This window comes from Corvus moneduloides, chromosome 4 (genome assembly GCF_009650955.1).
Source record: "Corvus moneduloides isolate bCorMon1 chromosome 4, bCorMon1.pri, whole genome shotgun sequence".
NCBI lineage: Eukaryota > Metazoa > Chordata > Aves > Passeriformes > Corvidae > Corvus > Corvus moneduloides.
The window spans coordinates 74,162,566-74,189,515 of record NC_045479.1 but is presented as its reverse complement, the minus strand read 5'-3'; the positions used below and the strand labels follow the sequence as shown (position 1 = coordinate 74,189,515).

Below are 26,950 nucleotides of genomic sequence, written 5' to 3'. Positions count from 1 at the left end.
TTTTTAATGGATGCAGGAACAGCAACACTTTTGCACTTTGTACCTGGTGATGACAGCGTTGGAAGGGACACGGCTGCGGCCGTGCCCGCCCGGGGGAGACACGGAGAGCCCTGGGGGACACCCGGGTCCCTCGGGGCAGGGCGAGAGCAGGGCCAGGTGAAGGGAACACCTGGAGCTGGGATGTGCCCAGGCTGGAGCCCTGCTCCCGGGAATGCCGTGCTGGTGCCAGGCTCTGAGCTTGCTGCCAGCCCGGCCTGGGGGGCACACGGGGGCACTGGAGGGGTTGGGCCACCTGGGGCAGCTCAGCTGGAACCCCCTGGCAGGTGGAATCCGGGGAAATCCTTCCCTTTGGAGCAAAAGCTGGAGCTTGGCACACAGGGAGCCAAGCAGCTGCTTTGGGATGCATTCCCGAGGGTGGGAAGTAGCTCACATTCCCAGCAGAGGCGGCCTGGCCAGGCCCTGGCCGCCCGGAAATCCTTTCCTTGTGCTGTGGGGTCAGTGCCCATGGAGTGTCCTTACCTGGGCTGGGAGGGGAACGCGGTGTTCCCGCTGTGGGGCTGGGGCTGCTCCGCTGGGTCCGTGTCCGACGGCGCCAATCCCGCAGCCCCGGCTCAGCCCTGTGTGCCCAGGTCAGCTCTGCTCGGAGGGAAAAGGGGCTGGATCCCAGGAACTGGGATGCTGCAGGTTACTGGGATGCTGCCGGTTACTGGGGCTGTGGGCCACTCGTGTGCTGCCAGCAGGGCTGGGCTGTCCCCCAGCCCCAGTTGCTCCGGAATCAGATGGCGCAGGGCTCTCGTTCTGGAAGTTTTCACTCACTCCGTGTAATTTAAAATTAATAATTTAAAGTTAATTGCACTGGGAGGGAAAAAAAATCTCACTTTGTGCTTTGCTTTCCCCTCTTGGTGTTCAGGGATCAATCCCACTCCCAGGCAGGACTCTCAGACGGGATCAGTGGCTTTGAGGTCCTGACTGGAGACACATTCAAGTCTTAATTTTCCAAGGATTGGTGCTAGAGTTCTGCTGGACATCGGCTTCCCCTCGGGCATTCTTGGGACCCCAGACGCGATTCCATGGAAGCTGAAGGATCCCTGTGCTGGTGCAGCCAGGTTGGATCCGGGGGATGCTGGGTGCTCTTCCAGCTGTTCCCTCTGCTTGCCCCGGGAGCAGCTGTGCCCAGATCCGTTTGGGATCGGGAGAGGAGGGGAATGTCCTCAGCAGGCACAGCTGGGATCCCTTCCCATCGGAGCAGTGCTCTGGGTGGGGTGGGGCCACAGAGGGGTCCCCTCCCGTGGCCCGAGGGACAGGACAGGGCCACCACCCCCGGAATGCCGAGCTCTGGGAGCAGTGGTTTCACCTGGACAGGGATGGGGCAGCAATAACCCCGCGGTGTCTCCCAGAGGATCCGTGCCTTCCGCTGCAATTCCAGCCTGGCGTTCCTCAGCTTAGGCTTCGAGTCTCTGAGTGTCAGCGAGAGCTTTAATAATAATAATTGTATTAATAATAATGATTAGAATAATAATATCCTTGGGCATATCCAATCCGAACACAGCCCGTTACTGGGACTCGTTACGGGTTCATTTATTGCTTTGTGCTCAGACACATCACTGGGGCTTGGCCACACCTGTGGAGATGCACAAATTCCGTGGCTTTGTGCCCGTGGATGATCCCTCCACAGTCAGGATTGAGGCTCTCAGTTCATTCCACCTCTCCACTCCCCTGGGACTGCTCTTCCCACAGCCAGGGGCTGATCCAGAACCAATTCCTGCTGCTTGGGCTGCCGGGGTTTGCAGCTCCCAACAGATCGGAGCCAGTTCCTTACCTGGCTCCAGTGGTTTTGTGGGGAAACCAGGAACAGAAAACCCTTCTAAGGCAGAGTTTCCCATCCCTCCGGAGGCACAGTGGGCGGGTGGGGGTTGGAGTGTCCCACGTGGGGTTTTCCCTCTCCCAGGAAGAGCTTCCCGGGGCTGGAGCAGGATCTTTGGCTTCTGAGGATGGAATTCCTTGTCCCCCATCCCTTCATCCCCCGGCCTTGCCCAGCTCCGTGTCCGAAGGCTCTCCCCACATCCTGCTCCATGCTTCCCTCCTGCCTCGTGTGCAGTGCTTGGAACCTTCCATGTCCACAGGGTGTCCGTGGTGCTGGGATTGCCCCTGGGGCTGCTGAGTGTGCGGATGGACGCAGGCCTGTGTAATTCCATGGATATTTATCCGCACACACTTGGATCTTGTGACAAAGCCAGGAAGGAGACTCTGGGAGCACAAGGGGCTGCAGTTTTCTCTCTGCACAGCTCCAGGATAGAGACCAAAACCAGCAAGGCCAAGTTACTGGGGAATGATTCTGGAATGTTCCATTCAGGGCTCTGCCTGCCTGGGCATCGATCCAGGGATCCGGTGATCCCACTGGATCCGGGGATCCCGCTGTGCTGACTGCCCCACACTGGGATGGGAGAGAGGGAGGGGAGGGGCTCTTGTGCACAGTTAAACCTCATCCGTGCGGCCAGTCCCGGGTAATTCGTGGATCGTGGCACGTCTGTCTCTGGGTGGGATCGATGGGGGATGGAAACATCACGCGGTGTTGGGAGCGTCCCCGTCCATTGTCCCCATCCATTGTCACATCGGGTGACCCTTCCTGGTGCCCCAAGTCCTGTGGTGACACCTGGGTGCAGAGTGGAGGGAGGGGAGCACAGCTGGAGGGCTCAGAATCCCAAATCCCAGTGTGTGGAGCTGTGATCCGATGGCGGCTAGAGCCGGAGTGGCTGGGATTGAACATTCCTGGGGCTCAGGAGAGGCTGGGAGGGGGGTCTGGGCCCCCTCAATGCAGGGGTATCCAGAGGTGTGTCCTGCAATCCCTGCATGTGCCATGGCTGAGATCCCCTTCAAGCTGCACCCGCCACCCCGAAGGGCAGCCAGCAAGGAACATTCCCGCAGCAATTCCAGTCAAAAACTTCCCTGAAGCAGAATTCCTGCTTCCCTTGGGGCATAGCAGTCAGGCAGGCAAAATCCCGGCTGCTTTTTGGGATCCTGCGCCCTCAGCGAAGCCTGAGGGAAGCTCTCTGAGCATCCCAAGGCTTTGCTGCCCTTGGGATGGAATCCCAAGGTTTCATCCCAGGGGTTCATCAAGAACATCTCTTTGGAGAGCTGCAGGCGGGCAGGGAATGGAAACCCGGGGGGCGCAGATTGGGAAAAAAGGAAAAAATTACCAAAACAATGGCAAAGAGCCAAGTGCTGCCCTCAGTGTCTGCTCCAGAGGGCTCGGGCATCCCCGTTTCCACATTCCCCAGCAAAAGGTTTGGAGCAAAGGTGCAGGGACATTCCCAAAGAACATATCTCAAGGAAGTATCATTTAAATTACCTTCTTCTTCTGCACTGGCACCCCAGGCTCATTTTCCCCAGGGAGCTGTAATTAAAATCCTGATTCGTCAGTGGCAAACCTTGGAGCCCATCCCTGTGCCGGGGGGGCACATCCCTGTGCCAGGCACTCGGGGTTTGCTCCGCGCTGAGGCTTCATCGTGCTCCAGCCTGGGCTCGGTCCCTGCAGCCACCAAGCGCCTTCCTGTCCCTCCTGCCCTGCCCTGCCCTGCTGGGGCCTTTTTTCTGGGATGGAGCCTTTCCCGGGCCAGGAGCCTTTCCCAGGACTGTCGGGTGGCGCCTCTCGGCACCGAACCATCTCCTGGAGGAATTTTGCCGCCATTTATTCATCCCTTGGGGTCTGAGCCTTCCCCTTCCCCTGAGCTGACCCCATGTCCCAGTGGCCCAGGTGACTCTGCTGGGAGGCAGAGCCCCGTTCCTGCCCGGCCATCCCAAAGGGGTGGGAGAGGCTCCCACTGCCCTGGGTGCTCCCAGGGCAGCCTCAGCCCCTTCCTCGCTCTTTGCCCAGCCCGCCTTTAAATCCAGCATCGCAGCCGCTTCTCCCTGCAGGGAACCCCAATTCCAGCATCTCCTCCCGGCCCTGGGAGAGCTCTGGGAAGGGGGGGTGAGGGAGCTCCACGGTGTGGGAATGTGGCTGTGGGCATGGAGAGGTCTCAGCTGTGACCATCCCAGACCAGTACAAACCAGTCAGACTGGAGAGTTCTCCTCTGCTGGGGCCACCACAGGCCTTGAACGCCCAGCCCCTTGGGGACCCCCATCCTGAGGGGACCCTGCTGCTCGCAGCGGCCGGGCTGGGAATGGATTGGTCGGGAAAACCGGAGTGTGGTGCTTAGTGAAGGGCTCGGGCTGTGTCCGGGGCGTGTCCGGGGCGTGTCCGGGTGAGTCCGGGTGAGTCCGGGATGTGTCCAGGGTGTGTCCACGGTGTATCCAGGGTGTGTCCGGGCTGTGTCCGAGGTGTGTCTGAGGTATGTTCGGGCTGTGTCCGAGGTGTGTCCGGGGTGTGTCCGGGATGTGTCCGAGGTGTGTCCAGGATGTGTCCAGGGTGTGTCGGAGGTGTGTCCCGGGTGTGTCCGACGTGTGTCCGGGGCGTGTCAGGGGTGTATCCGGGATGTGTGCGAGGGGTATCCGGGGTGTGTCCGGGGTGTGTCCGAGGTGTGTCCAGGATGTGTAAGGGATGTGTGCGAGGTGTATCCAGGATGTGTTGGAGGTGTGTCCGGGGTGTGTCCGAGGTGTGTCCAGGATGTGTCCAGGGTGTATCGGAGGTGTATCTGGGGTGTGTCCGAGGTGTGTCCAGGATGTGTCCAGGGTGTATCGGAGGTGTATCTGGGGTGTGTCCGGGGTGTGTCCGAGGTGTATCCGGGGTGTGTAAGGGATGTGTGTGAGGTGTGTCCAGATGTGTCCGAGGTGTGTCCGGAGTGTGTCCAGGGTGTGTCCGGGATGTGTCCCAGGTATATCCGGGATGTGTCGGAGGTGTGTCCGGGTGTGTCCAAGGTGTATCCAGGGTGTGTCCGGGCTGTGTCCAAGGTGTGTCCAAGGTGTGTCCGAGGTGTGTTTGGGCTGTGTCCGAGGTGTGTCCGGGGTGTGTCAGAGATGTGTCCGGGTGTGTCCAAGGTGTATCCAGGGTGTGTCCGGGCTGTGTCCGGGCTGTGTCCAAGGTGTGTCCGAGGTGTGTTTGGGCTGTGTCCGAGGTGTGTCCGGGGTGTGCCAGAGGTGTGTCCGAGGTGTGTGCGAGGTGTATCCAGGGTGTGTAAGGGATGTGTGCGAGGTGTGTCCGGATGTGTCCGAGGTGTGTCCAGGGTGTGTCCGGGATGTGTCCCAGGTATATCCGGGATGTGTTGGAGGTGTGTCCGAGTGTGTCCAAGGTGTGTCCGAGGTGTGTCCAGGGTGTGTAAGGGATGTGTCCGAGGTGTGTACGAGGTGTATCCGGGGTGTGTCCGAGGTGTGTCCGGGATGTGTCCAGGGTGTGTCCGAGGTGTGTCCGAGGTGTGTCCGGGATGTGTCCAGGGTGTGTCCGAGGTGTGTACGAGGTGTGTCCGGGGTGTGTGCGAGGTGTGTCCGGGCTGTGTCCACGGTGTATCCATGTGTTGGAGGTGTGTCCGGGGTGTGTCCGAGGTGTGTCTGGGCTGTGTCCAAGGTGTATCCAGGATGTGTCCAGGGTGTGTCAGAGGTGTGTCCAGGGTGTGTCTGGGGTGTGTCCAGGGTGTGTCCGAGGTATATCCATGTGTTGGAGGTGTGTCCAGGATGTGTCGGGGGTGTGTCCGGGGTGTGTCTGGGATGTGTCCAGGTATATCCAGGATGTGTCAGAGGTGTGTCCAGGGTGTGTCGGGGGTGTGTCAGAGGTGTGTCAGAGGTGTGTCCAGGATGTTTCCGACGTGTATCCAGGATGTGTTGGAGGTGTGTCGGGGGTGTGTCAGAGGTGTGTCAGAGGTGTGTCCAGGATGTGTCCGAGGTATATCCAGGATGTCCGAGGTGTGTCCGGGGTGTGTCGGGGGTGTGTCCGGGGCGTGTTGGGGGTGTGTCCGGGGCGTGTCCGGGCTGTTTCCAGGCTGTACAGGCTGTGCCCGTCTTCCCACTGTCCTGTCCCTCGAGAACTGGCTGTGAACTGGTTTAACTGGGCCTCACTGGGCTCCGTGCTGTCCCCAGAGAATTCCCTGTCTCCTCATCCCCGCCTGCCTCCGCACACGTCGGCACTGGGAGCTCTTCCTGCCATTTCCCGTTCCCGCTCTCCTGGCTCCGTCCGGTGCTCTCCTCCCCATCCCGCCCTGCTCCTTCCCCTGCTGCCGGGGAGGCAGGAATGTGCCCCCCTGGAATCCCGGCTGTGTCCAGGACGGAGCCACCGGGGCAGGGCAGGGCTGGAGGCTCCCTGGGAGCTCCCGAAGCTCAGCCCTTGGAATTGTGTGTGCTGGTGCGGGTGCAGCCAGGTGTCCCCATGGAAAACCGGGGTGCCGGCGTTCGGCTGTGACTGTTCTCCCTTGGATTCGGTGTCAGGATTTTCCCCTTTGCTCTGCCGAGATTGGATTTGGGACTGTGGCGTTCCCAGTCCAGAATCGGCTCTGGAATTTGGCAGCGTTAATTAATCACCTGTGTTAATTAATGACATGTGGCAGTGGCAGGAGTGGCATGATGCCCTTGGAGTGTTGGATCAGCTCCAGCAATGTCAGTGAAAATCTGAAATCCTTTGGAAAATGGGTTGGATCAGTTCCCGTTGGTTTCGTCCTGGATAACGTTTCCGACTTTATCAGGAATGCTGTTGAGTTTGGGCTGGGATTGTGGTGTTTGATCCTGGTTTTTTCCCTCCGTGGTGGAACGTTCTGGCAAACCCAAGGAGTTTTCCAGGCATATTTAGGGCTCAACTTTGGGACAAACAAACGGAAAAGGAACAATTTGGCTCCTTCCCGGTGGCATCGCTCCTCTGAACCTCTCTTACCTCATCCAGCAAGGGCTCCCGCCTGGATTTGTACAGAATTCCCGGTATTCCCTGGTGGTCCTCACCTCTCCCAGCAGAGAGTGGGATATTCCCATGGGAAGTGTATTTTTGTATTTGGTGCTGACGGGAAGAGAGGGATTTTCCTCTCTCCCGGAATTCGGGCCTTTTCTAGAGGGCAGAGCCTTCCCTTCTATTTTTGATTCCCTCAAATTCCTTGGACAGATGGAAACGAGGAGAAAATCTTTTCTCCTGTAATTTTGATGCTCAGAGGTAGTTTTGCAGAACTTTGTAGGAATTCTGGGAATGCCGTAGGGATTCCCCTGCTGGGTTTGGTGTCTGTGGCAGCGAGGGCGCTGCCGGAGGCTCCCCGTGGCCGGATCTCATGGATCCAGACGTGGAATGGAACTGCCCACAGGCACAGCAAATGTCCTTGGAGACCTTCTGTCCATGGAAACGCTTCTCCCACTCTCCGCTTTCCCAGAGTGCTGCTGGAGAACCTTGGAGTGCTGGGATTGGGGCGGGGAAGTTCAGCTGCTCCGCCCCAGAGCCCGGAGCTGGGCCTGGAGTTCCCTTCTTCCACGGTCCTCGCGTGCCTTCCGTGTCCTCCTGTGAATTCCTGGCTCCTTGGAGTCATCCCTTGCAGTTCTCTGATCCTCACGTCTGTTCCATGGTCCTTGCAGTTTGTCCTTGCAGCTGTTCCCTGGCCCTGCTGTGCTTTCCCTGCTCCCTGCAGCCGTTCCCTGCTCCTCACCTCCCTGCTTCCCACACCTGGCAGTGACTGCACGGACACTTGAGCTCTTGCTCTGCTCCTCTCTCTCATCCCAGGAATGTTCAAACTCCAATCTGCGGCTGACTGGCCACGGCAGAATCTGGAAAAGTGGCTTTGTGTGGAAAATCCCCTTCCCTTCCCTTCCCTTCCCTTTCCCTTTCCCTTCCCCTTCCCCTTTCCCTTCCCCTTCCCCTTTCCCTTTCCCTTCCCCTTCATCCCATTAATTTGCAGTTCATTCCATGGATTGCATCACATCCCTGCAATCCCCATCCCTCCCTCCCCTGGCTCCGGACCTGCTGCAGCTTTCCCAAAAAAGGTTTTTCTCCCTCGGATCCAGGAGCTGTTCCAGGGCGCTGAGCATAGTGGCAGCTCCAGAGCAATCCCAGTGCCTTGGATTTAGTCTGGAAGGAGCCCTCTCTTCCCATTCCAGCTTGGATCCTGGTCCATCCCAGATCGCAGGAAACAGGGAAGGAGAATGTCCTGTGCCCGAGCCCATGGATAACAAACATTCCCAATCCCGCTGTTCCGAGTGCCTTAAATCCATCCCAATCCCAACAAGGGATTTCTGTTCCCTGTGCTCTTCCCCCTACACCTCCCAGCTCCTTATCCCAGTTAGCCCATCCCAGTATCCCAGTTAGCCTATCCCAGTCCATCCATCCCAGTATCCCAGTTAGCCCATCCCAGTATCCCAGTTCATCCATCCCTGTACCCCAGTTAGCCCATCCCAGTATCCCAGTTAGCCCATCCCAGTATCCCAGTTCATCCATCCCAGTATCCCAGTTCATCCATCCCTGTACCCCAGTTATCCCATCCCCGGTGTCCCCCGGCTGCAGTTCCCACTCCAGCGGGATTTGCTCCCTGGGAGCTTCCCCAGGGACCCCCGAGGATCCCCAAGGACCCCCAGGGCCCCTTCCCTGGACTTCCCTGCATTCGGGATGTGAGGATGATGGTTGGGAACGGGGCCCTGTTAGAATTCCACAGAACAGAAGGAGAACGTCCTTTGGGAATCCTCAGCTCCCGGGGTTCCCTCTGGGGCCGTGCGGGGCTGTATCCCAGTTGTGGATCCTTTCCCAAGGGATAACGTGGGGCAGGAGTGGGAATTCTGCGTCCATTTCCTGTCTGCTCGAGACTGATCCCAGACTCCGGCCTGAGCACCGGAGCTGTCCCCGAGTGGGACAGAAACTGGGCTTAAAACTGCCAGAAATAAGGATTATTCCCGATTTTCTGATGGAATGGAATTAATGTTTAATTCCAAATATTTTATTATTTAATGGAATTTAACTGAAAACTTCCTGGGCCTGTAAATATTTCCCCCTTGTGGAAGATGAACATTCCCCCGCTGGATCTGGGGGCTTTGGGAATGGAAAGGGATTTTCCTGCCAAGCAGTCCCAGAGAAATCCCTGATGAGCTTTTCCCTCTTAAAATTGTCCCTCCCTTCGCTGGCAGCCATGGCAGAAAAGCAGGAATGTTCCAAGCTCCCACTGCTGGGATCCAAACTTCAACCGGACCCTGGCCCAGAGGGAGTGGCGGGAGTCAGGAATTCCCTGCGGTGGGTTGGGATTTCCCTGGTTTGGATTCACCCTTTCCCTGTTCCGAACCATCCCATCCCTGGCTGGGATCCCAGGAGGCACCGCGGGGCCGGAGCCGGGCGGGCGCTGCCGGAGCAGCCGGACTTCCCGCATGGATTTATGGCCAATTCAGGAACAGGACCTGACCCCCACCCTCCGTAGCCATTCCCAGTTCCCAGGAGAGCCGGAACCTTTCCCGTGGGTTCCCCGTTTGGCTGAGGCCGGGACTCGAGGGTTGGACCGTGACAAGGAGAGACCTTGGGATTAAAATCCTTGGGATTTCAGGGAAGGAGGTGGTTGGTTTCCGCCCCAGCCTTGGGGACAGGCAGGAGCATTCCAGAGGTGATGGATCCATGGAATGAGGGCTGCGGGGACACTGGGACAGGCGGGGGCATCCCGGGGGCGGCAGCAGGAGCTGCTCCGAGCGTGTCCCTGGCTCCTCCTTCCCTCCCTGCGCTCCCATTCCCGATGTTTGCTGTAAATAGGGAATATTTATATAAATTTATTGCAGAGATTTCTAAACTCGCCCGAATCCCGTTTTTCCCAGAGCTTTTGGCTTTGCTGGGAACTCCTGGAGCAGGAGATTTGCACCTTCCCAGTGGGCTCCGGCGTCGGTACAAATCAATCCAATCCCAATCCCAGGTACTGGGCAGGGCTGGGAATTCCGGGAGTCCCAGGGCTGGGAACAGAGCGACTCCTTGCCTTTATTTTACGCCGGTTCCATTTCTCCGGGCGGGAGAGGCCGTTCCAGGCTGGAGCCGGCCTGGGCTGTCCCTGGCGCTCTCGGAAGAGGTTCTGGACTTTCCTTGTTCCTGTCTTTGCCTTCCATGTCCGACCCGGATGCGGTGGCAGTTGAGAGGAATTTGGGTGGAAATGTTGAGTTTTCCAGACATTTTCCTTGATGTGACGTTTTCCAAACCTTTCCTTTACCCTGCCCCGAGCCTCGGGATCCGCGGGGGCGATCCCTGCCGGCACATCCCGATCCCCGGCGCTTCCCGGTGGTTTTCCTGCACGGGTCCTGCACGGTCAATTTGCTCCGGCAAATCCCTCCCTCCGTAGCTCCGCTTCCCGCCCAGCCTCTCCCGTCCATCTGCCCTCGGAATATTCCATGTTTGCTGTTGAGTTGGAGCCTCTGGAGTCGCTTTTCCAGGGCTTTTCCGTCCCTTCCAGGGGCTGGTTGGGAACATTCGGCTCTGACTGTTAGCACAATCCATGGATTCACCCCCTGGAAACCCCGGCGCCGCCTCCGGCCAAAGGACCCCGAATTCCGGTTTGATCTAAAATGACCCAGGCCAGGCTGTTTGTCGGGAATAATTCCGGATCTCCGGGAGAGCCGGAGCCTCTGGGACCACAGCGGTGCCCGGAGCCAGCAGGGCCATCCCGGCGTGTCCTGAGGGAGCGGATTCCGTCCGGGATGTGTGGCCATCCCGGTGGGATATGTGTCCATCCCAGGGGCTCCGTGCCCATCCCAGGCCGTGCCTGGCTCCTGGCCTTGGCTCATTTTGGGAAAAGGCCTTGGGAATGGCACCTCTGCCGTCCCCACGTCCCAGCTGAGGCAGAGCTGATTCCAGGCTGTGGGATGGGAGCGGAGCCTTCCCTGAGCACCGGAGATCCCATAAATCCAACAGCTCGAGGGGGGGATGGGGGTTCATGGATTCGGGAATGTTGCAGTGGGGGTCGCCAGCCCGAGCCCGGATTTTCAGCGTCGCTCCGCTCCTCCTGTTCCCGCTCTTCCAAAATCCCGCCGCGGTGTCCCGAGCTGGGTCTCCCTGAACATCTGCGCTGGCACGGGGGGCATCCCGGCAGTTCCCGAGGGATGGGGGTGCCCCGGCACGAGCAGCGAGCGGGGGGGGACTCGATGCCTTCATCCACAACCACCGGCCCCGCAAAGCAATAAAACCACGGAGGGGCCGCGGGGAGATGCCGGGATCCGCTCCCGGCCCGGCGCGGGGCGGGCAGAGGGCGGTGCCGGGGGAGCCTTCTCACGATGCCAACTGCCCTTAAACGTGGGATCCGGGTCTTTGTAAGCAATGTCTGTGTATTATGTGTAAATATGAGGGACAAATTTGAAATTACTGCCTTTTCCCTGTTTATTTTTCTGAGTAATTCCAGATGTACTTTAGTCTCTCTACTGTCAAAACTTTTATATTGTAAATCTGATGCTGGTGGCTTTTTTGGTTATTTTGTTTTTTGTTTTTTGTTTTTTGTTTTTTTTTTTTGTAAAAAAGCGACCAAAAAAGTAAAAAAAAAAAAAAAAGAAAAGAAGAAAAAGGAAAAAAGTCTGCATCTCTCTATGTTGTCAGTTTTAGGCTGTAAATTCCAACTATCAATAAAAGCTCAAAATTCACGTGCCGGTGCTGGGTTCCTCCGTCCTGCAGGACACGCCGAGGGTCCCGAGGGGGCTTCGGGACGGGCGGGGCCGGGACGGGGAGCCGGGCTGAGCCGGGAGCCCCCAGAGCCCGCGGGCGGAGCCGGCCCGGGCTCAGCCCCGGAGCTGCCGCAGGGTCCCCGTGACCCCCGGGCGGGGCCTTCCCTTCTGGCATCGGGACGGGAACGTTTGGGGTCCCCGTCCCTTCCGCCCGAACCATTCCAGGGTTCCCGGTGCCTGCCCGGTGCTGGGAGCGCCGAGCGCACGGCGGGGCCGGGGCAGGAGGGAGGGCCCGGGCCCAAAGCTGCCCCTGCCCGCAGCCCCGGCGAGCGAGCGCAGGGCGGTGACCGCACGGCTCCGCCAGGGCTGCTCCCGGCGCAGCCGCCAGCACCGGGATCCCCCGGAAAAGCGCAGCCCCGGGAGGCGGCTCCGCTGCTCGGGGCCACCGCAGAGCCCGGGGAGGCCACCGGGGAGCGGCCCAGGGGAGCCCAGCCCTGCCCCCCGGGGCCGCGGCTGCCCCTCCTTCCCTCCTTGCCCAGCAGCAGCAGCGTCCCTGAGGATGGAGACCGGAGGATGTTGGCGCAAAATTTGGCACAATCCGCCAGGGTTGGGATTTCCTCACAATGCAGCTGCCACAACCCAACACCCGGGAGCCAAAGCCCCTGATGGATCATGGAATCCCTGAGGCTGGAAACGCCCTCCCAGTCCAAACTCGGTGCCCGCTGCCCCACCATGTCCCCAGCCCAGAGCCCTCAGTGCCACCTCCAGGAATTCTTTGGACACCTGCAGGCATGGGCACTCCAAAGCTCCCTGGGCAGCCCCTGCCAAGGCCTGAGCACCCTTTCCATGGGGAAATTCCTGCTGGTGCCCACCCTGCCCCTCCCCTGGCCCAGCCTGAGGCCGTTCCCTCTCTCCTGTCCCTGTTCCCTCCCTGGCTCTCCCCCCTGTCAGGCTGAAACAGTGACAGCCGGAGCAGGAGCGGGTGGGACAGAGCGGATCCAGTGCAGGACAAAGGTCCCTGTGCCAGGATGCCCCCAGGTGCTCTGCCCTGTGACACAGGGACACCGAGTCCCCGAGGACAGGAGCTGGGCCTGTCCCGTGGTGTGTCCCGAGTCTGCTGCGTTTTCCCGGTGCTCAGCGAGGCAAAAGGAGCGTCTCTCATATTAATTTTTTTATTAAATTCCGTTAGTTTTCTCTTTATAGAATAACCTTTTCCTCTAGGCACAAATACAATACAAGGACTCTGCATGTTTGACACAATGTACAGAAACTTCAATAATCTACAACTGCTCGGGTAAGTTACAAAACCTCCGTGTTACACCTGCACAGCCAGTCTGGTACAGAGAACGGGGACTGTACAAAGAGCTCTGCACGGAAATAAAATGCTGGACTTTAAAAACAAGACGGGTGGGGGGACTGGCGGAGCTGGGGGGGGTCAGTCCTGGGGGTGCTGGGGGGTCCCGGGCAGCAGCGGGGCCGCAGTGACCCCACGGTGCCTGTCTGGGGTCCCCCCACGCCGAACCCCCCAGTTCACACCAGGGCGGGGGGGCGGGGGGGCTGCAGGAGCCGATTCTGTACCGAGAGCCCCCCTGGCACTGAGGGGCAGCAGCAGCGGGGGGGGACAGCGGGGCTGGGACAGGGACAGGAGCTTCTCCCCTGGATCCCCTGGGCCGGGCACGGGCAGAGCACAAAGGGGCACGGGGGGGGACTGGGGAGGGAGGAGAGCCCTGAGGAGGGGAAGGGCAGCGGGGGCGGGGGGGGGTGTGACCTGTGCAAAGAGACCGTGCAGAGACCGGGTGGCACCTGCAGGGCCGCTGTCCCAGCCCCGTCCCAGCCCCGTGTGGCTGTGGCCGGAGGGGACCCTCATCCCGGGGCTGGTCTGGTCCCCACCCCCGGGAGGGGACAGAGGGGCACCCAGGAGGCTGCAGCGTTTGGCACCTCCCGCAGGGAATGTGCCCCCGCGACAGCCAGCCTGGAGGTAGAGACTGTCCCAGCCAGGACAGGGACCCCAGCAGGACAGGGACCCCCGGCCACAGCGCGAGGAGCCTCCTGCCCGCTGGGAGCAGAGTGGCCACGGCCACATCCCCTCTGGGCACACGGAGCTAGCGCCCGCAGCATCCCAGCATTCCCAGTATTCCCAGCATTCCCGTTCCTGTGCACAGCCGGGAGCGGCTCCAGGCTGGGACGCGGGATGGTCCCGGTGCTCCGCTGTCAGCTCTGCCATCCCCGGAGCTGCGGGTCCCGGAGCCCAGGACTCGCTCCCGGAGCGGGAGGGGCGGGGCAGGTTCCGGGGGCTCTGGCAGACATGCAAGGGGGGCAGGACGAGGAGCAGGACGAGGGGCAGCTCTGCCTCCCCGGGCAGTGTGGGGTGGGGTGTGGGGCACAGGACCCCCCGCCCAGGGAGGTGGGGCGGGGCTGCGGCACACGGAGGACACGGGGTCACGACACGGCTCTGACGGGGCCGGGGGCGGGCCGGGGCCCCCGCCCGCCTCAACGCGAGGAATCCCTCCCTGTGCCACCCTGCCCCGGGACACGGCCCCGTCCCGCCCGGGCGGGCGGGCAGGAGGAAGGGCCTTTCCTCCTCTCCCTCAGTCCCGGCTCGGCCTCGAGCCCGGCGCTGCCTCTGCTCCCGCTCGGGCCTGGCAGCAGTGCCTGGAATCGCGGCTCTGCTGAGCCGGGCTCACGCGTCCGACAGGCAGCTCTGGATGCGGTCGATCCATTGCTGGGCCAGCTGCACGTCCTGGGCGCAGAAATTGTAAACTCGTTTTGTCGTCTTCAGCTGTGGGCAGAGACGGGAGGGGCTGAGAGCTGCGGCCGGAGCCGGAGCGGCTGGAGCCCGGAGTGACCGGGAGCTGCCCAGCACCAGCCCCTTGGGGACACTCACATCGAAGAAAGCTTTCTCGTCCACCGTCTTGGGGGCCCCCATGGTGGGGGTGCCCGGGGTGATGGACTCCACGTCGGCCAGGTCGATGACCCCCTTGCATTCCGTGTCCATCCGGCTGTCGTAGTACCGCAGCTGCGGGAGAGAGGGCTGCGCTCAGGACAGGGCACAGGAGGGACGGAGGGCATGGAGGGCCAGCACAGAGCCCGGGGCCCAGCCGGTACCTGATGTTTGGTTTTATCCAGCACAAACCACCGAGGCTTCCAGGGTTTCATGAAGGCGCCTTTCTTGTACAGAGACCCCTCGTAGGACCTGCGGGGCAGGAAGGGGCCGGGAACAGCGGGGTCAGGGATGGGAACCCACCGGGATCCACGTTCTGCCCCTCGGGGAAGGATCCCCCTCCCGCCGCCGGCATTCCCAGCCCATTCCCAGCCCCGCCTGCCTGTTCTCGCTCTCGGACATCTGGAACTGGCTGTAGAGGGTGGAGGTGCTGCGGCGGGCGCCCGGCTTCCCGCTGGACGGGGTGGAGGTGCTGCTGGTGTCGCTGTCCAGGCTGAGGTTGAGCGTGGAGCCCACCCCGCTCTCCTGCAGGTACACGCCCAGCGAGCGCCGGTGGTGCGACAGCCCCGACGACATCAGCAGGGAGCTGGGGGTCTGGGGACAGGGACAGGGTGAGGAGGGACCAAGGTCCTGGGGACCCCCATCTGGGGCTGAGCAGAACCAGCACCAGCACAAAAACCAGCAGCGAACCAGCACCAGAAGCAGCACCAAAACCAGCACCAGCCTGCCACACCCTGTCACACATCAGCCCCATCACAGCCTGTCCACACCCTGGCACAGCCCCTGGCACACACAGTCACACCCTGTGACAGCGCCTGTCACCTCCTGTCACCTACCCTGCTGCCCTCCTGCCGCCCCTCCGTGCGCTGGGACGCTTTCACCTTGTCCCACGTGTCCTTCCAGCGCTCCGGGACCTGCCCCAGCTCCATCTCCAGGTTGTGCAGCTCCTGCGGGAGGGATTCTGGCATCAGCCCAGAGGGGACAGAACCCCTGGGGCCGCTGTCCCTGTCCTGGGGCCCTGCCAGGTGCCATCCCCGGGGACACCAATCCCCACCTCGAGCAGTTTGGAGATGGCGTCGGGCTCCACGCGGCTGCGGTTGTCGTAGCAGGGCCAGATGATGCGGCGCTTGCTCTGCGGGGCCGCGGTGTCCTGGCGATCCGGCTCCTCCACCGGCTCCGGCTGCCCCTGCACCAGCTCCCAGTCGTACGAGGGCCCCTCAGACAGCGTCTCCTCCGTGTAATAGTCCCACACCTTCAGGTTGGAGATGTTGCTGTACGGCCTCAGCACCTGTGGGAGGGGCGGGGGCAGCTCAGAAAGGGTGGCGGGGCCAGGCTGGACATTCCCAGCCAGGCCAAAGGGACAACGTGTCCACACAGAGTGTTGGGAGTGTCCAGCCTGGAGAGGAGAAGCTCCAGGGAGAGCTCGGAGTCCCCTGCAGGGCCTAAAGGGGCTCCAGGAGAGCTGCAGAGGGACTGGGGCCAAGGCATGGAGGGCCAGGAGCCAGGGAATGGCTTCCCAGTGCCAGAGGGCAGGGCTGGATGGGAGATTGGGAATTGGGAATTGCTGGCTGGGAGGGTGGGGAGGCCCTGGCCCAGGGTGCCCAGAGCAGCTGGGGCTGCCCCTGGATCCCTGGCAGTGGCCAAGGCCAGGCTGGACATTGGGGCTGGAGCAGCCTGGCACAGTGGGAGGTGTCCCTGCCATGGCAGGGCTGGCACTGGAGGGGCTCTGAGGTCCCTTCTCGGTGGCAAATCCCAGCTCCAGCCGCTCCTGCAGGGAGGATTCCGGGGTGCTCCCAGCCCCTCCAGGTGCCCCCAGCTCTCACCTCGCCATCCTCAGGGGCGTACAGGTAGTTGAAGAAGATGGGAGCTTTCTTGTTGAGGCGGTCGATGTAGTCCCAGATGGATTTGGAGACCTGCTGGCCCTTCCGCTCGCCCTTCTCCTCGTACAGGAGCCCTGGGGGACAGAGGGGACACCGGGTGTGACCGGGGGCACAGGGCCGGTGCCACCCCCGCCCCGCACACCGCCCTCACCCAGCTCGATGCGCTCATAGTCGGAGTCCAGCAGGAATGTCCGGAAGCGGTTGGAAATGTAGTGGTAGCTGAGGAACTTCAGGTAGTACTGGCTGAACTCGAACTCCATGGGGAACTGCAGGTGGATCTGTGGGGACAGCCACGGAGAGCCCCGGATCACCCCAGGATCCACGGCCACGGAGAGCCCCGGGATCCATGGCCACGGAGAGCCCCAGATCACCCCGGGATCCACGGCCACAGAGAGCCCCGGATCACCCCGGGATCCACGGCCACGGAGAGCCCCGGATCACCCCGGGATCCACGGCCACAGAGAGCCCCGGATCACCCCGGGATCCATGGCCACGGAGAGCCCCAGATCACCCCGGGATCCATGGCCATGGGCTGGGCTGGGATCCAGACCCCCCAGCTGCCCCAGGAGCGCTCCCGGGGTTTTGGGGTCCTGGCGGTGACCTGGGTGTCCTGGTGGGTGCTTGGGGGTCCCACTGGGCATTCTGGGGTCCTGCTGGGCACTCAGGGACTCGGTGGGCACTCGGGGGTCCCCTGTCCCAGGTGCCAGGGCTCACCTGGTGCACACAGTCCAGGAACTGGAGGAAGATGGGGGCGAAGCCGCTGCTCTGCCCCGCCAGGGTCTGGGCGCCGCGGTGGCTGAAGCGGTGGCCGAAGGACAGCCACTCCTTCTCCACCAGCAGCCGGAAGCCCTCCAGCGTCCGGTAGTAGGGGTCGGACAGGAGCTGCACCAGCGACACCACCTGCGGGGACAGGGGGCTTGAGGGGCTGCGGGGAATGGCCACGGGGCCACCCCGGCCGCTGCCAGGCTCTCACCTGGGTGGTGATGTCCCAGCCGTCCTCCAGACTGACCAGCACGGACGAGCCCGTGTCCAGCAGCTCCACCACCAGCACTGAGATCTGCAGGATCTTGTGGATCTGCCAAGAGCAGCACCAGGAGTGAGGAGGGCGCAGGGACTGCGGGGCGGGTGCTGGGGCCGTGTCCCCTTCTCTGGAGTGAGGCCACGCTCAGGGTCACAGGGGCCACCACCCTGCGCTGGGACACGGCAGCAGGGACAGGGGGCCCTCACCCCCTCCAGAGTGGGACCCCTCCCACGGCTCCACACTGGGACCAGTCGCCCCGGGCTGCTGCCCCAGCTCCTCCTGGCCACGCTGGCTCTGCCCTGTCCCAGCCCCTCCGGAGCATCCCGCGGGTCCTGCCCGGCATCCCCGGCCAGCAGCTCCATCCAGCACCACGGAGCTGAGCCCTGCACTGTCCCACCCTCGTCCCCCACACACACCCGAGTGTCCCCAGGGTGTCCCAGCGCTGCTCTGCACAGGGCACTGGAGCCCGGCCGGGAGCTCAGGCCCCCCCCCGGGCTGGGGTCACTGAGTCAGCAGCAGCGATGGCTGATGGGCCGGAGAGCCCCGAGGTGGCAAAGAGCAGGTGATGATCCCCGAGACCATCACCCCGTCACTCCCCTGGTGGAAAAACTCGGCTATTTGAGATACCTTTCTTACTGCTGTAAAGGAAAAGCCTCTCCCACAGCTCCTCGCGAATTGTGCCCTCAGCCCCCGACGCTGTTGGAAGGAAACTCCCCCTCCCAGCAGCCGCGCACCTGAGCCGCTCCGCGCTCCGCCCTTCCCTGCGCGCACTGGTTCCCTTCCCTGCTCCCGCCTTTGTTCGGCCCCGTGCCCTCACAGCGCTGGCTCTGTGACCCTACGCAAAGCGCATTTCGGGTGTGCTGCCTCCTCTTCGCCCCTGGTCCCCCTGCGCAGGAGGAAATAAACCTCCACCGTGGGATTTGCCATGCCGAGGGCCCTCCTCGGCTCCTTATCTCGGTGACGTGGAGCCGTCTGGCCTGAGAGTGTGTGTGTGTCACCGGTGCTAACCAGCAGAAAGGAGAAGCGAGCTAGTGGCCATAGAGCCGCACCCGAGGGGTCTCTTGCCCGAGACGCTTTTGGGGAAAACAGCAGCGAACTCCCTGTCGCCCCAACGCCCGCACTCTGTCACCCCAGGACAGGGCAGGGCCGGGTCCGGCTGCGGGGAGGACTGACCTGGGACAGCCACTCCGACTCCTCCAGGGAGCGCAGGTAGGCCACGCTGGGGTCGCTGGAGGGGCAGCCGGGCACGCAGGCCTTCATCAGCTTCTTGAAGCTGGCCTTGACCTGGCGCACGTCGAATACCTCGATGGGCACCACCTCCCAGTGCTGCAGCGGGTCCGGCTTCACGCCCTGCGGAGGGACAGCACGGCCTGGGCTGGCCTGGGGTGCCCTGAGCCACTGCCACCCTCGGGATCAGGGAATTCTTTGGATTGGAAAAGCCCTCGGAGACCATGGAGCACAACCGTTGCCAGCACTGCCAAAGCCACCACTGCCCCTGTCCCCAAGTGCCACATCCACAGGGGTTTTAAATCCCTGCAGGGATGGGCACTCCAAAGCTCCCTGGGCAGCCCCTGCCAAGGCCTGAGCACCCTTTCCATGGGGAAATTCCTGCTGATGCCCACCCTGCCCCTCCCCTGGCCCAGCCTGAGGCCGTTCCCTCTCCTCCTGTCCCTGTTCCCTGCCAGCAGAGCCCGATTTCCCCCCCGGCTGCCCCCTCCTGTCAGGGACTTGTGCAGAGCCACAAGGTCCCCCCGGAGCCTCCTTTGCTCCAGGCTGAGCCCCTTTCCAGCTCCCTCAGCCGCTCCTGGGGCTCCAGACCCTTCCCAGCTCCGTCCCTGCCCGTGGTGGCCGTGCCGGGCGTGTCACCTTCAGCTGGGACTTGTCCCCGATGATGTAGAGTGAGGCGCGGTGCTGCCGCAGGAAGGAGGGCTCGGCGGGGGTCCCGTTGTGCTGTGTCCCCAGCAGGTCCTTCCCTGCCAGCCGGGACCCGATCTCCACGTTCAGGGCGTAGCTGCTCATGCGGCCGCTGGCCCGGATGCTGCCCCACTTCCCTGCGGGATCGGGGCGGGCTCAGGACGGGGCCGGGGCTCGGGGGCTGCGCTGGCCCCACGTCCCCAGCTGGGGGGACCCGTCAGGGGGCACATGCCAGGGAGGTGCTGGGCACCAGGTTTGCTTTGGCTCCTTCTCCCTCTGGGTGCTGCAGGAATTCCTGCCCGCTGGATTCCGGCCCCGGCGGCTCCGTGTCCGTCACTGTCACACCGCAACCGGCGTCACCAGGCGCTGCCACCCGCACCGCGGCCCTGCCCGCCGTGCCACAGCCCCGCCACCACTGCACCCCCGCCCGGCACCCGCAGAGCCCCAGGAGCCCAAAGCAAACCTGGCGGAGGCTGCCCGGTACTCACCGTGCCCGTGGCACACCTGGAGCAGCACTGGGGCTCGGGGGGGTTACTGGGGTTACTGGGATTAGTGGTGTGGGGGCAGTGAGTGGGGGGTCAGTGGTCAGTCACACCCGGCCGGCTCGGGCGCGTCCGTACCTCGGGGCGTCTCACGGCCCTTCGGCGACGCGCACTTGGGGGAGGACAGGGTGATGACCCTGGCTCTGTGACCCAGCCCTGGGGGCACAGGACGAAAGTGACCTCAGCAAGGGACAGGGACGGAGCCATGGACAGGGAATGGGATGGAGGCGATGGTGCCGGAGGCTGCGGCAGGGCCCTCCCTCCCTCCCTGCGGCCGCGGCTCCAAGGAGCACCTGCTCTTCCCAGGGATCGTCACCTGCTCTTCCCAAGGATCATCACCTGCTCTTCCCAGGGATCACCTGCTCTTCTCAGGGAATCAGCTGCTCTTCCCAGGGATCACCTGCTCTTCCCAGGAATCAGCTGCTCTTCCCAGGGATCATCACCTGCTCTTCCCAGGGATCGTCACCTGCTCTTCTCAGGGATCGTCACCTGCTCTTCTCAGGGATCATCAGCTGCTCTTCCCAGGGATCAGCTGCTCTTCCCAGGGATCATAACCTGCTCTTCCCAAGGATCATCACCTGCTCTTCTCAGGGAATCAGCTGCTCTTCCCAGGGACCATCACCTGCTCTTCCCAGGAATCAGCTGCTCTTCCTAGGGATCACCTGCTCTTCTCAGGGAATCAGCTGCTCTTCCCAGGGACCATCACCTGCTCTTCCCAAGGACCATCACCTGCTCTTCCTGGGAATCAGCTGCTCTTCCCAGGGATCATCACCTGCTCCCCCCAGGGAAGCATCTACTCTACGAGAGCTGCCCAGGGCCGGGGGTCTCAGCGAGGCCCCCAGGCAGTGCCCCCGCCCCGTCCTCACCTCCGCGGCTCAAAGTCCCAGGCCCTTCGTCCTTCCCTCCCATCACCTGCTTCATGAGCGATCCCAGCTTAGGCTGCTGCCTCTTGTCGGAGAAATCTGCAGCACCAAGAGAACGTCAGCTCCCGAGGCCCCCCAGAGCCGGGGCAGGGGCCGGGAGGAAGCGGCAGCAAGCGGGACCCCGGGATGCGGAGCCAGCGCGGGAAGCACCGTCCAGCTGGAGCCACGGAAAACCTGGGGCAGGCCTGGGGGAGGGGGCTCGGCCCCCAGCCCACGGTGGGGTCACCCTGTGCCAGCCCCAGAGCCGGGCTGAGCCCCCTGCTCCAGCCACGCTCCAGCCACGTCCCCCCAAACTGGGGAGAGGCCTCGGAGCGGCTGTCGGAAATTCTCCCCCTTCAGGATCAGGGAGCCCCCCTGGGCTCCCCAGAACCCCCAGCCCCGGATGTGTCCACAGTGATGATGGGTGGGATGAGGGGACAGGATGGATGGCACCGGGACAGGATGGATGGCACTGGGACAGGACGGATGGCACCGGGACAGGACGGATGGCACTGGAGTGTGGCAGGGGGTGATGGAGCTCTGCCCTGCAGGGAAGGGCCAGCTGGGAAGGGCCAGTTGGGAAAGGGCCAGCTGGGCACAGACTTACCGGGGGTCTCCAGACTGACCCTGGCACCGTGCATGGGGAACACGCGGTGCCGAGATCCTGGTGGGAAGGGTCTGTCCCCACCAGCCCCAGGAGAGCGCCTGGATCCCAGCACAGGCTGGGGGTCCCAGTGCTCCCAGCTCCAGGGACACTGGGCTTCCCAAAACCCCCGGGGCTCCCTGTGCTCCGGGGACACCAGATCTCCCAAAACCCATCCCCACCCGCAGCCAGCAGGAGCTGGGAGCTCTGGAGAGGCTGCGCTGCCTCCTGGGATGTGGGAGCCCAGGGAGCAGCTCCCCCGGCACGCACAGCAGGACCCGGGGCTGGCAGGAGCCCCCCTGTGCCCCCTCCCCTGTGCCCCCTCACCTGCACTGCTCATGTGAGCCGAGGTGAAGCCGCTGAGGGTGTTGCGCCCGCCGGCGTCTGAGTAGTGGGGCATGGAATTGATGATGGCCTGCAGGTACTTCTCCTGCTCCAGACTCGTGGAGTCCGCCTGCGACGGGCCTGCGGGGACACCCCAGTGTCACCTGGATACCCCCAGGTGTCACCACCCGGAGCTGGAGACCCCAAAGTGTCACCGTCTGGATCCTGGAGACCCCCAAGTATCACTGCCCCAAGCCAGGGAGACCCCTGAGCGTCACCACCCGCAACTGAGGGACCCCCGAGTGCCACCACCCTGAGCCAGGGGACACCTCAGTGTCACCACCCAGAGCCAGAGACCCCAAAGTATCGCCACCCCAAGCCACGGAGACCCCCAAGAGTCACCACCCTGAGCCAGGAGACCCCCCAAGTGTCCCTGCCCGGAGCCAGGGGCGATTCCTGGCCCCAGCTCCGTGTCCTGGACGGGGCCGGACGGTCACCTGGGGTTGGGGCATTCTGGGACTTGAAGAGGCCGACGACGCCCTTGCCGTGGAGGCCCCCGGAGCGCAGCAGCACGGCCTTGGTGCGGGAGTTCCGCCAGCACACCACCGGGAAGCGGCTCTGCCGGTAGCAGCGCGAGATGCGCTGGATGGTGTTGTCCTGGATGCTCTGCGGCACGATCAGCAGCCCGGGGTAGCTGCGGGCACAAACCCCCGCGAGTGACGCTGGCCCTGAGCCAGCCTTCGGCAGCTCTTTCATTAATTCAGCAGCGCCCACTTGGAGGCAGCGCTAATTAAGCCTCTCCACACGCGTGATCGTTCCTCGGATCGTTAAATCAAAACTCTTGAGTTGGGTAAAACCAACCCTGACGAGCTGCGCTGGACAAAGCCCGAGGGAGTGAAAGGCTCGACACCTGGGAGTTGGAATTCATGGCCCTCCAAGGACAGGGAGTGACCAGGACTCATGGCCCTCCAAGGACACGGAGTGACCAGGGCTCATGGCCCTCCAAGGACACGGAGTGACCAGGGCTCATGGCCCTCCAAGGACACAGACTGACCAGGGCTCATGGCCCTCCAAGGACACAGAGTGACCAGGACTCATGGCCCTCCAAGGACACAGACTGACCAGGACTCATGGCCCTCCAAGGACAGGGAGTGACCAGGGCTCATGGCCCTCCAAGGACACGGAGTGACCAGGACTCATGGCCCTCCAAGGACACGGAGTGACCAGGACTCATGGCCCTCCAAGGACACAGACTGACCAGGACTCATGGCCCTCCAAGGACACAGAGTGACCAGGGCTCATGGCCCTCCAAGGACAGGGAGTGACCAGGACTCATGGCCCTCCAAGGACACAGAGTGACCAGGGCTCATGGCCCTCCAAGGACACAGAGTGACCAGGGCTCATGGCCCTCCAAGGACACAGACTGACCAGGGCTCATGGCCCTCCAAGGACACGGACTGACCAGGGCTCATGGCCCTCCAAGGACAGGGAGTGACCAGGGCTCATGGCCCTCCAAGGACACAGAGTGACCAGGGCTCATGGCCGTCCAAGGACACAGAGTGACCAGGGCTCATGGCCCTCCAAGGACACAGAGTGACCAGGGCTCATGGCCCTCCAAGGACACAGAGTGACCAGGACTCATGGCCCTCCAAGGACACAGAGTGACCAGGGCTCATGGCCCTCCAAGGACAGGGAGTGACCAGGACTCATGGCCCTCCAAGGACAGGGAGTTACCAGGACTCATGGCCCTCCAAGGACACAGAGTGACCAGGGCTCATGGCCCTCCAAGGACAGGGAGTGACCAGGACTCATGGCCCTCCAAGGACAGGGAGTTACCAGGACTCATGGCCCTCCAAGGACACAGAGTGACCAGGGCTCATGGCCCTCCAAGGACAGGGAGTTACCAGGACTCATGGCCCTCCAAGGACACAGAGTGACCAGGGCTCATGGCCCTCCAAGGACACAGAGTGACCAGGGCTCATGGCCCTCCAAGGACACGGAGTGACCAGGACTCATGGCCCTCCAAGGAGACAGTGGGGTAAATGAGGGTAAAGGAAACACAAGGACATTTCAGCCTCAGCACTGGGAACTCCCCATGTGGGAAAAACATGATAAAAACACTGGAAAATTCAGGCTCATCATGAGAAGCGAGCAATCAATAATCAACAGAGGGGGCAGAACAGTGATTAATGGAGAGGACTGGGCAGCTTAGAACCAGTGAACATTGGCCAAAAATGCATCAGTAAGCGAAAGCTGCGGAGTGCTGGAGGCCGGAATTCTGCCGGCCAAGGACAAAGCGATGCCGGACTCGCCGACACCGCTGGAGGCTTTTATTGATCCCGGTGGTTCCGGGGTGTCCCGGCGGCGCTGGGATCCGCTGGGATCCGCTGGGATCCATCGGGGTCCGTGCCCCGGGGCGGCTCACCTGCGGCAGATGGCGTACATGCGGTTGACGGTGGAGATGCGGAAGGGCTCGTTCTTGGAGCGGGTCAGGCTGCTGCTCAGCGTCCCCAGCCCCAGGCGCTGGTAGTCCCGGCAGCAGGCGCGCTCCACCACGTGCGTCATCGTCATCTTCTCCGACGGCCTCATGGTGCTGCTGGGCGTCAGCGTGCTCCTGTCCAGCTCCTCGGACACTGCGGGGACAACGCGGGGCTGGGGACACCTGGGCGCGCGCACGGTGTCCCGGAGCAGCCGAGGAGACGGATGGGATGGAGGAAGGGCCCCGAACCCGCTACTGCCACCCACCAGGGAGCCCTGGGGGATTTCCCAGCTGGCCCAAGACCTCCCTCCGTGCTGGGGTCTCTGCCCGGCCACCACCAGCAGCCCAGGGCTGCGCACCGCCGGGAACCGGGAGATGCTCCCGCCCTGCTCCCACTGCAGGGACACCGGGACGGCTCCCGGGTGGCCGCTGCTCCCTGGCCTTCCCGGGGCGCTCCCAACCTGAGATCTCGTCCTCGTTGTCCTCGGGGAAGTGCTGGCTGCCCCGCTGCTCCCAGGCGGGGGGCGTGTACTTCTTGCGGGTCACGTACTGCCGGCCGATCGTCCTCTTGGCGTTCTTCACCAGGTTCTTGGACAGCGTCCTGGGGGCACGGGGACAATGCTGTCAGCCACGGAGCCAGAGCCAGGGGCACACCCGCCCCAGGAGGTCGCTGGCACACGGGAGGGGATGGATGTGTCGCCTGCCAGCGCCTTGGCCCTGCGGGAGCCCCAGCACCCGCCATTCCCAAGGGATTTGGGGTGTCAGGGGAGGAGGGATGAGGCAGCCAGGGGGAGCAGCCTCCAGATCCAAGGGGACCCGGCCTCCTCCGCATCGGAGCTGCTACAGGCAGAGATCCCGCCCATCGCAGGGGAGGAGGGCTCCAAACCACAGCAGGGGACAGGGACCCATGGCAGGGACCGGGGGATCAGCCACAGGGCCCAGGGGATCCATGGCAGGGCCGGTGCCAGCCCAGGCAGGGTTCAGGGCTGCAGCTGGTGCTGCAGGACCATGTCCCCGAGTCACCCAGCACTGCAGCACTGCATCCCTAAGTCACCCAGCACTGCAAGACCGTGTCCCTGAGTCACCCAGCACTGCAGGGCCATGTCCCCAGGTCACCCAGCACTGCAGGACAATGTCCCCACATCACCCAGTGCTGCAGCACTGAGACACCCTGTGCAAGAACAGTGTCCTCAAGTCACCCACTGCAGCACCGTGTCCCTGAGTCACCCAGAGCAGGAGCACCGTGTCCCCAGGTCACCCAGCACTGCAGCACCGTGTCCCTGAGTCACCCAGAGCAGGAGCACCGTGTCCCCAGGTCACCCAGCACTGCAGCACCGTGTCCCTGAGCCACCCAGGCCACTGGAACCTCTCCTGTGGGACACCTCCTTGGCCAGGGGATGCCAGTGCAGCACACTCCCACTTCCCAGTGTGACCCGTCCTTCCCAGTGTGACCGTGTGGGGCTGGGGACACTGCAGGACAAGGGACACCTGCAGCTCTTTGGTCTGCACAAGTCCCTGACAGGAGGGGGCAGCCGGGGGGGTCGGGCTCTGCTCGCAGGGAACAGGGACAGGAGAGAGGGAACGGCCTCAGGCTGGGCCAGGGGAGGGGCAGGGTGGGTGTTGGGGAATTCCCTCCTGGAAAGGGCTGCCCATCCCTGGCACAGGGGGGAGTCCCCATCCCTGCAGGGATTTAACACCCTGTGGATGTGGCACCCGGGGACAGGGGCAGTGCTGGGAAGGCTGGGACTCGCTGTCTCACGGGGCTTTTCTAGCCCAAAGGATTCTCTGACCTCCAGCGATGGAAACCCTGCACAGGACAGGTCTGGGCCAGGAGGGCTCAGTCCCTGTGTCCTGGTGGCTCTGCCGGAGCAGGGACAGGAGGGTGTCCCAGAGGATGAGGTGCATCCAGGTGTGATCCCCCTCGTGGCACAGGTACCTGAGCGAGGGGTTCTTCTCCTTGGCCTTGGGCTGCATGGCCTGCTTGGGGGACTGGCCCACGGTGAAGGCGAAGGTGCCGCGCACGTGCTGGGGGTAGCGCAGCTTGTGCAGGTGCTTCCGGAAGATCTCGGCGCTGTCCGAGGCCACCTCCTCATCAAAGGCGATCTTCAGCAGCTGGTGGGGCACGGCCAAGGGGTCACAGCGGGGTCAGGGCAGGGGACGGCCCTTCCCATGGATCAGGGCAGAGCTTGGATCCATCCCGGAGCACCATGGGCACAGGGCAGGGGACGGCCCTTCCCATGGATCAGGGCAGAGCTTGGATCTGGCCAGGAGCCCCATGAGCAGAGCCTGGCCTGGGAGGCTGCCCTGCCTCTCCCTGCATCCCCATTCCCTTTCCCCTGTCCCCTTTCCCGTGTCCCATTCCCTTTCCTCCTGGAGTCTCCACTCCTGCTCCTGGGTGTCCCCATGCTCGGCAGGTTTGGGAGCTCTCTCCCAGCACGGGGTCCCACCTGGAATGTGCAGGAGCGCAGCTGCAATCCCTCCTGGATGAACTGATCCGCCTGGGCCTGGATGCTGATCTTCTTCTCTTTGGTCAGCGAGGCGATGGGGAAGGACCGGATCACCACCTGCTCCCCCACTGGACACGGGACAGCAACGGGTCAGTTCCATGCCCGCCTCGGCCCCAGGCAGGGCCAGGCCACCCCCGGTGTCTTGTCCCACCATGGAAGAGTCCATGGGACACAGCGGCCAGGAACAACCAATCCCTGCTCCCCAGGGATCACTGACCAGCCCCCTGATCCCCTGGGATCACTGACCCTGCTCCCCAGGGATCACTGACCAGCCCCCTCCTCCCCAGGGATCACTGAC

The 26,950-nt window shown here is 63.0% G+C and overlaps 2 protein-coding genes across 13 annotated transcripts in view; one reads left to right on the top strand and one right to left on the bottom strand.

Moving 5' to 3' along the window:
• Window positions 1-129: 129 nt before the first annotated feature.
• LOC116442554 lies at window positions 130-11,478 on the top strand. 7 transcript variants are annotated; one of them, XM_032105700.1, is made up of 6 exons: window positions 4,417-4,551; window positions 4,782-4,846; window positions 5,153-5,349; window positions 5,457-5,596; window positions 5,706-5,755; window positions 5,832-11,478. In XM_032105700.1, exons 1-6 carry the CDS (start codon window positions 4,530-4,532, stop codon window positions 6,441-6,443), a joined length of 1,086 nt encoding a protein of 361 aa, XP_031961591.1. In that variant the 5' UTR covers window positions 4,417-4,529; the 3' UTR covers window positions 6,444-11,478. The 7 variants fall into 7 exon arrangements, with proteins under 7 accessions (XP_031961597.1, XP_031961591.1, XP_031961592.1 ...); XM_032105701.1 differs by lacking the exon at window positions 4,782-4,846 and having other exon boundaries at window positions 4,423-4,551; window positions 5,153-5,283; window positions 5,501-5,755; XM_032105704.1 differs by lacking the exon at window positions 4,782-4,846 and having other exon boundaries at window positions 4,424-4,551; window positions 5,153-5,283; window positions 5,501-5,596; window positions 5,706-11,478.
• A 1,177-nt stretch (window positions 11,479-12,655) lies between these two features.
• Window positions 12,656-26,950, bottom strand: part of SBF1 (SET binding factor 1) — a 66,669-nt gene continuing 52,374 nt past the window's right edge. For 2 of the 6 annotated variants that reach the window (XM_032105844.1, XM_032105843.1), the window contains 20 exons: window positions 26,593-26,720; window positions 26,082-26,257; window positions 24,607-24,746; window positions 24,092-24,299; window positions 22,164-22,360; window positions 21,670-21,807; window positions 20,664-20,759; window positions 19,876-19,953; window positions 19,208-19,392; window positions 18,515-18,691; window positions 17,294-17,395; window positions 17,035-17,220; window positions 16,472-16,598; window positions 16,264-16,394; window positions 15,495-15,728; window positions 15,277-15,387; window positions 14,823-15,034; window positions 14,605-14,692; window positions 14,384-14,515; window positions 12,656-14,278 (listed from right to left, as the gene is read on the bottom strand). In XM_032105844.1, the coding sequence (XP_031961735.1) occupies window positions 14,180-14,278; window positions 14,384-14,515; window positions 14,605-14,692; window positions 14,823-15,034; window positions 15,277-15,387; window positions 15,495-15,728; window positions 16,264-16,394; window positions 16,472-16,598; window positions 17,035-17,220; window positions 17,294-17,395; window positions 18,515-18,691; window positions 19,208-19,392; window positions 19,876-19,953; window positions 20,664-20,759; window positions 21,670-21,807; window positions 22,164-22,360; window positions 24,092-24,299; window positions 24,607-24,746; window positions 26,082-26,257; window positions 26,593-26,720 (2,945 nt within the window). In that variant the 3' untranslated portion in view covers window positions 12,656-14,179. The remainder of the gene's footprint in view (window positions 14,279-14,383; window positions 14,516-14,604; window positions 14,693-14,822; window positions 15,035-15,276; window positions 15,388-15,494; window positions 15,729-16,263; window positions 16,395-16,471; window positions 16,599-17,034; window positions 17,221-17,293; window positions 17,396-18,514; window positions 18,692-19,207; window positions 19,393-19,875; window positions 19,954-20,663; window positions 20,760-21,669; window positions 21,808-22,163; window positions 22,361-24,091; window positions 24,300-24,606; window positions 24,747-26,081; window positions 26,258-26,592; window positions 26,721-26,950) is intronic. The other 4 variants (XM_032105845.1, XM_032105848.1, XM_032105846.1 and 1 more) reach the window with 3 other exon arrangements.

What these genes read in the sequence shown, in the direction of transcription:
- LOC116442554 (XM_032105699.1), top strand. Translation starts at nt 4,530, where the DNA reads ATGTGTAAGGGATGTGTGCGAG. An exon ending in GTGTAAGGGATGTGTGCGAG is followed by an intron (nt 4,552 to 5,152) that starts GTGTATCCAGGA and finishes GATGTGTCCGAG; the next exon opens with GTGTGTCCAGGGTGTGTCCG. An exon ending in GTGTCCGAGGTGTGTCCGAG is followed by an intron (nt 5,350 to 5,456) that starts GTGTGTCCGGGA and finishes CATGTGTTGGAG; the next exon opens with GTGTGTCCGGGGTGTGTCCG.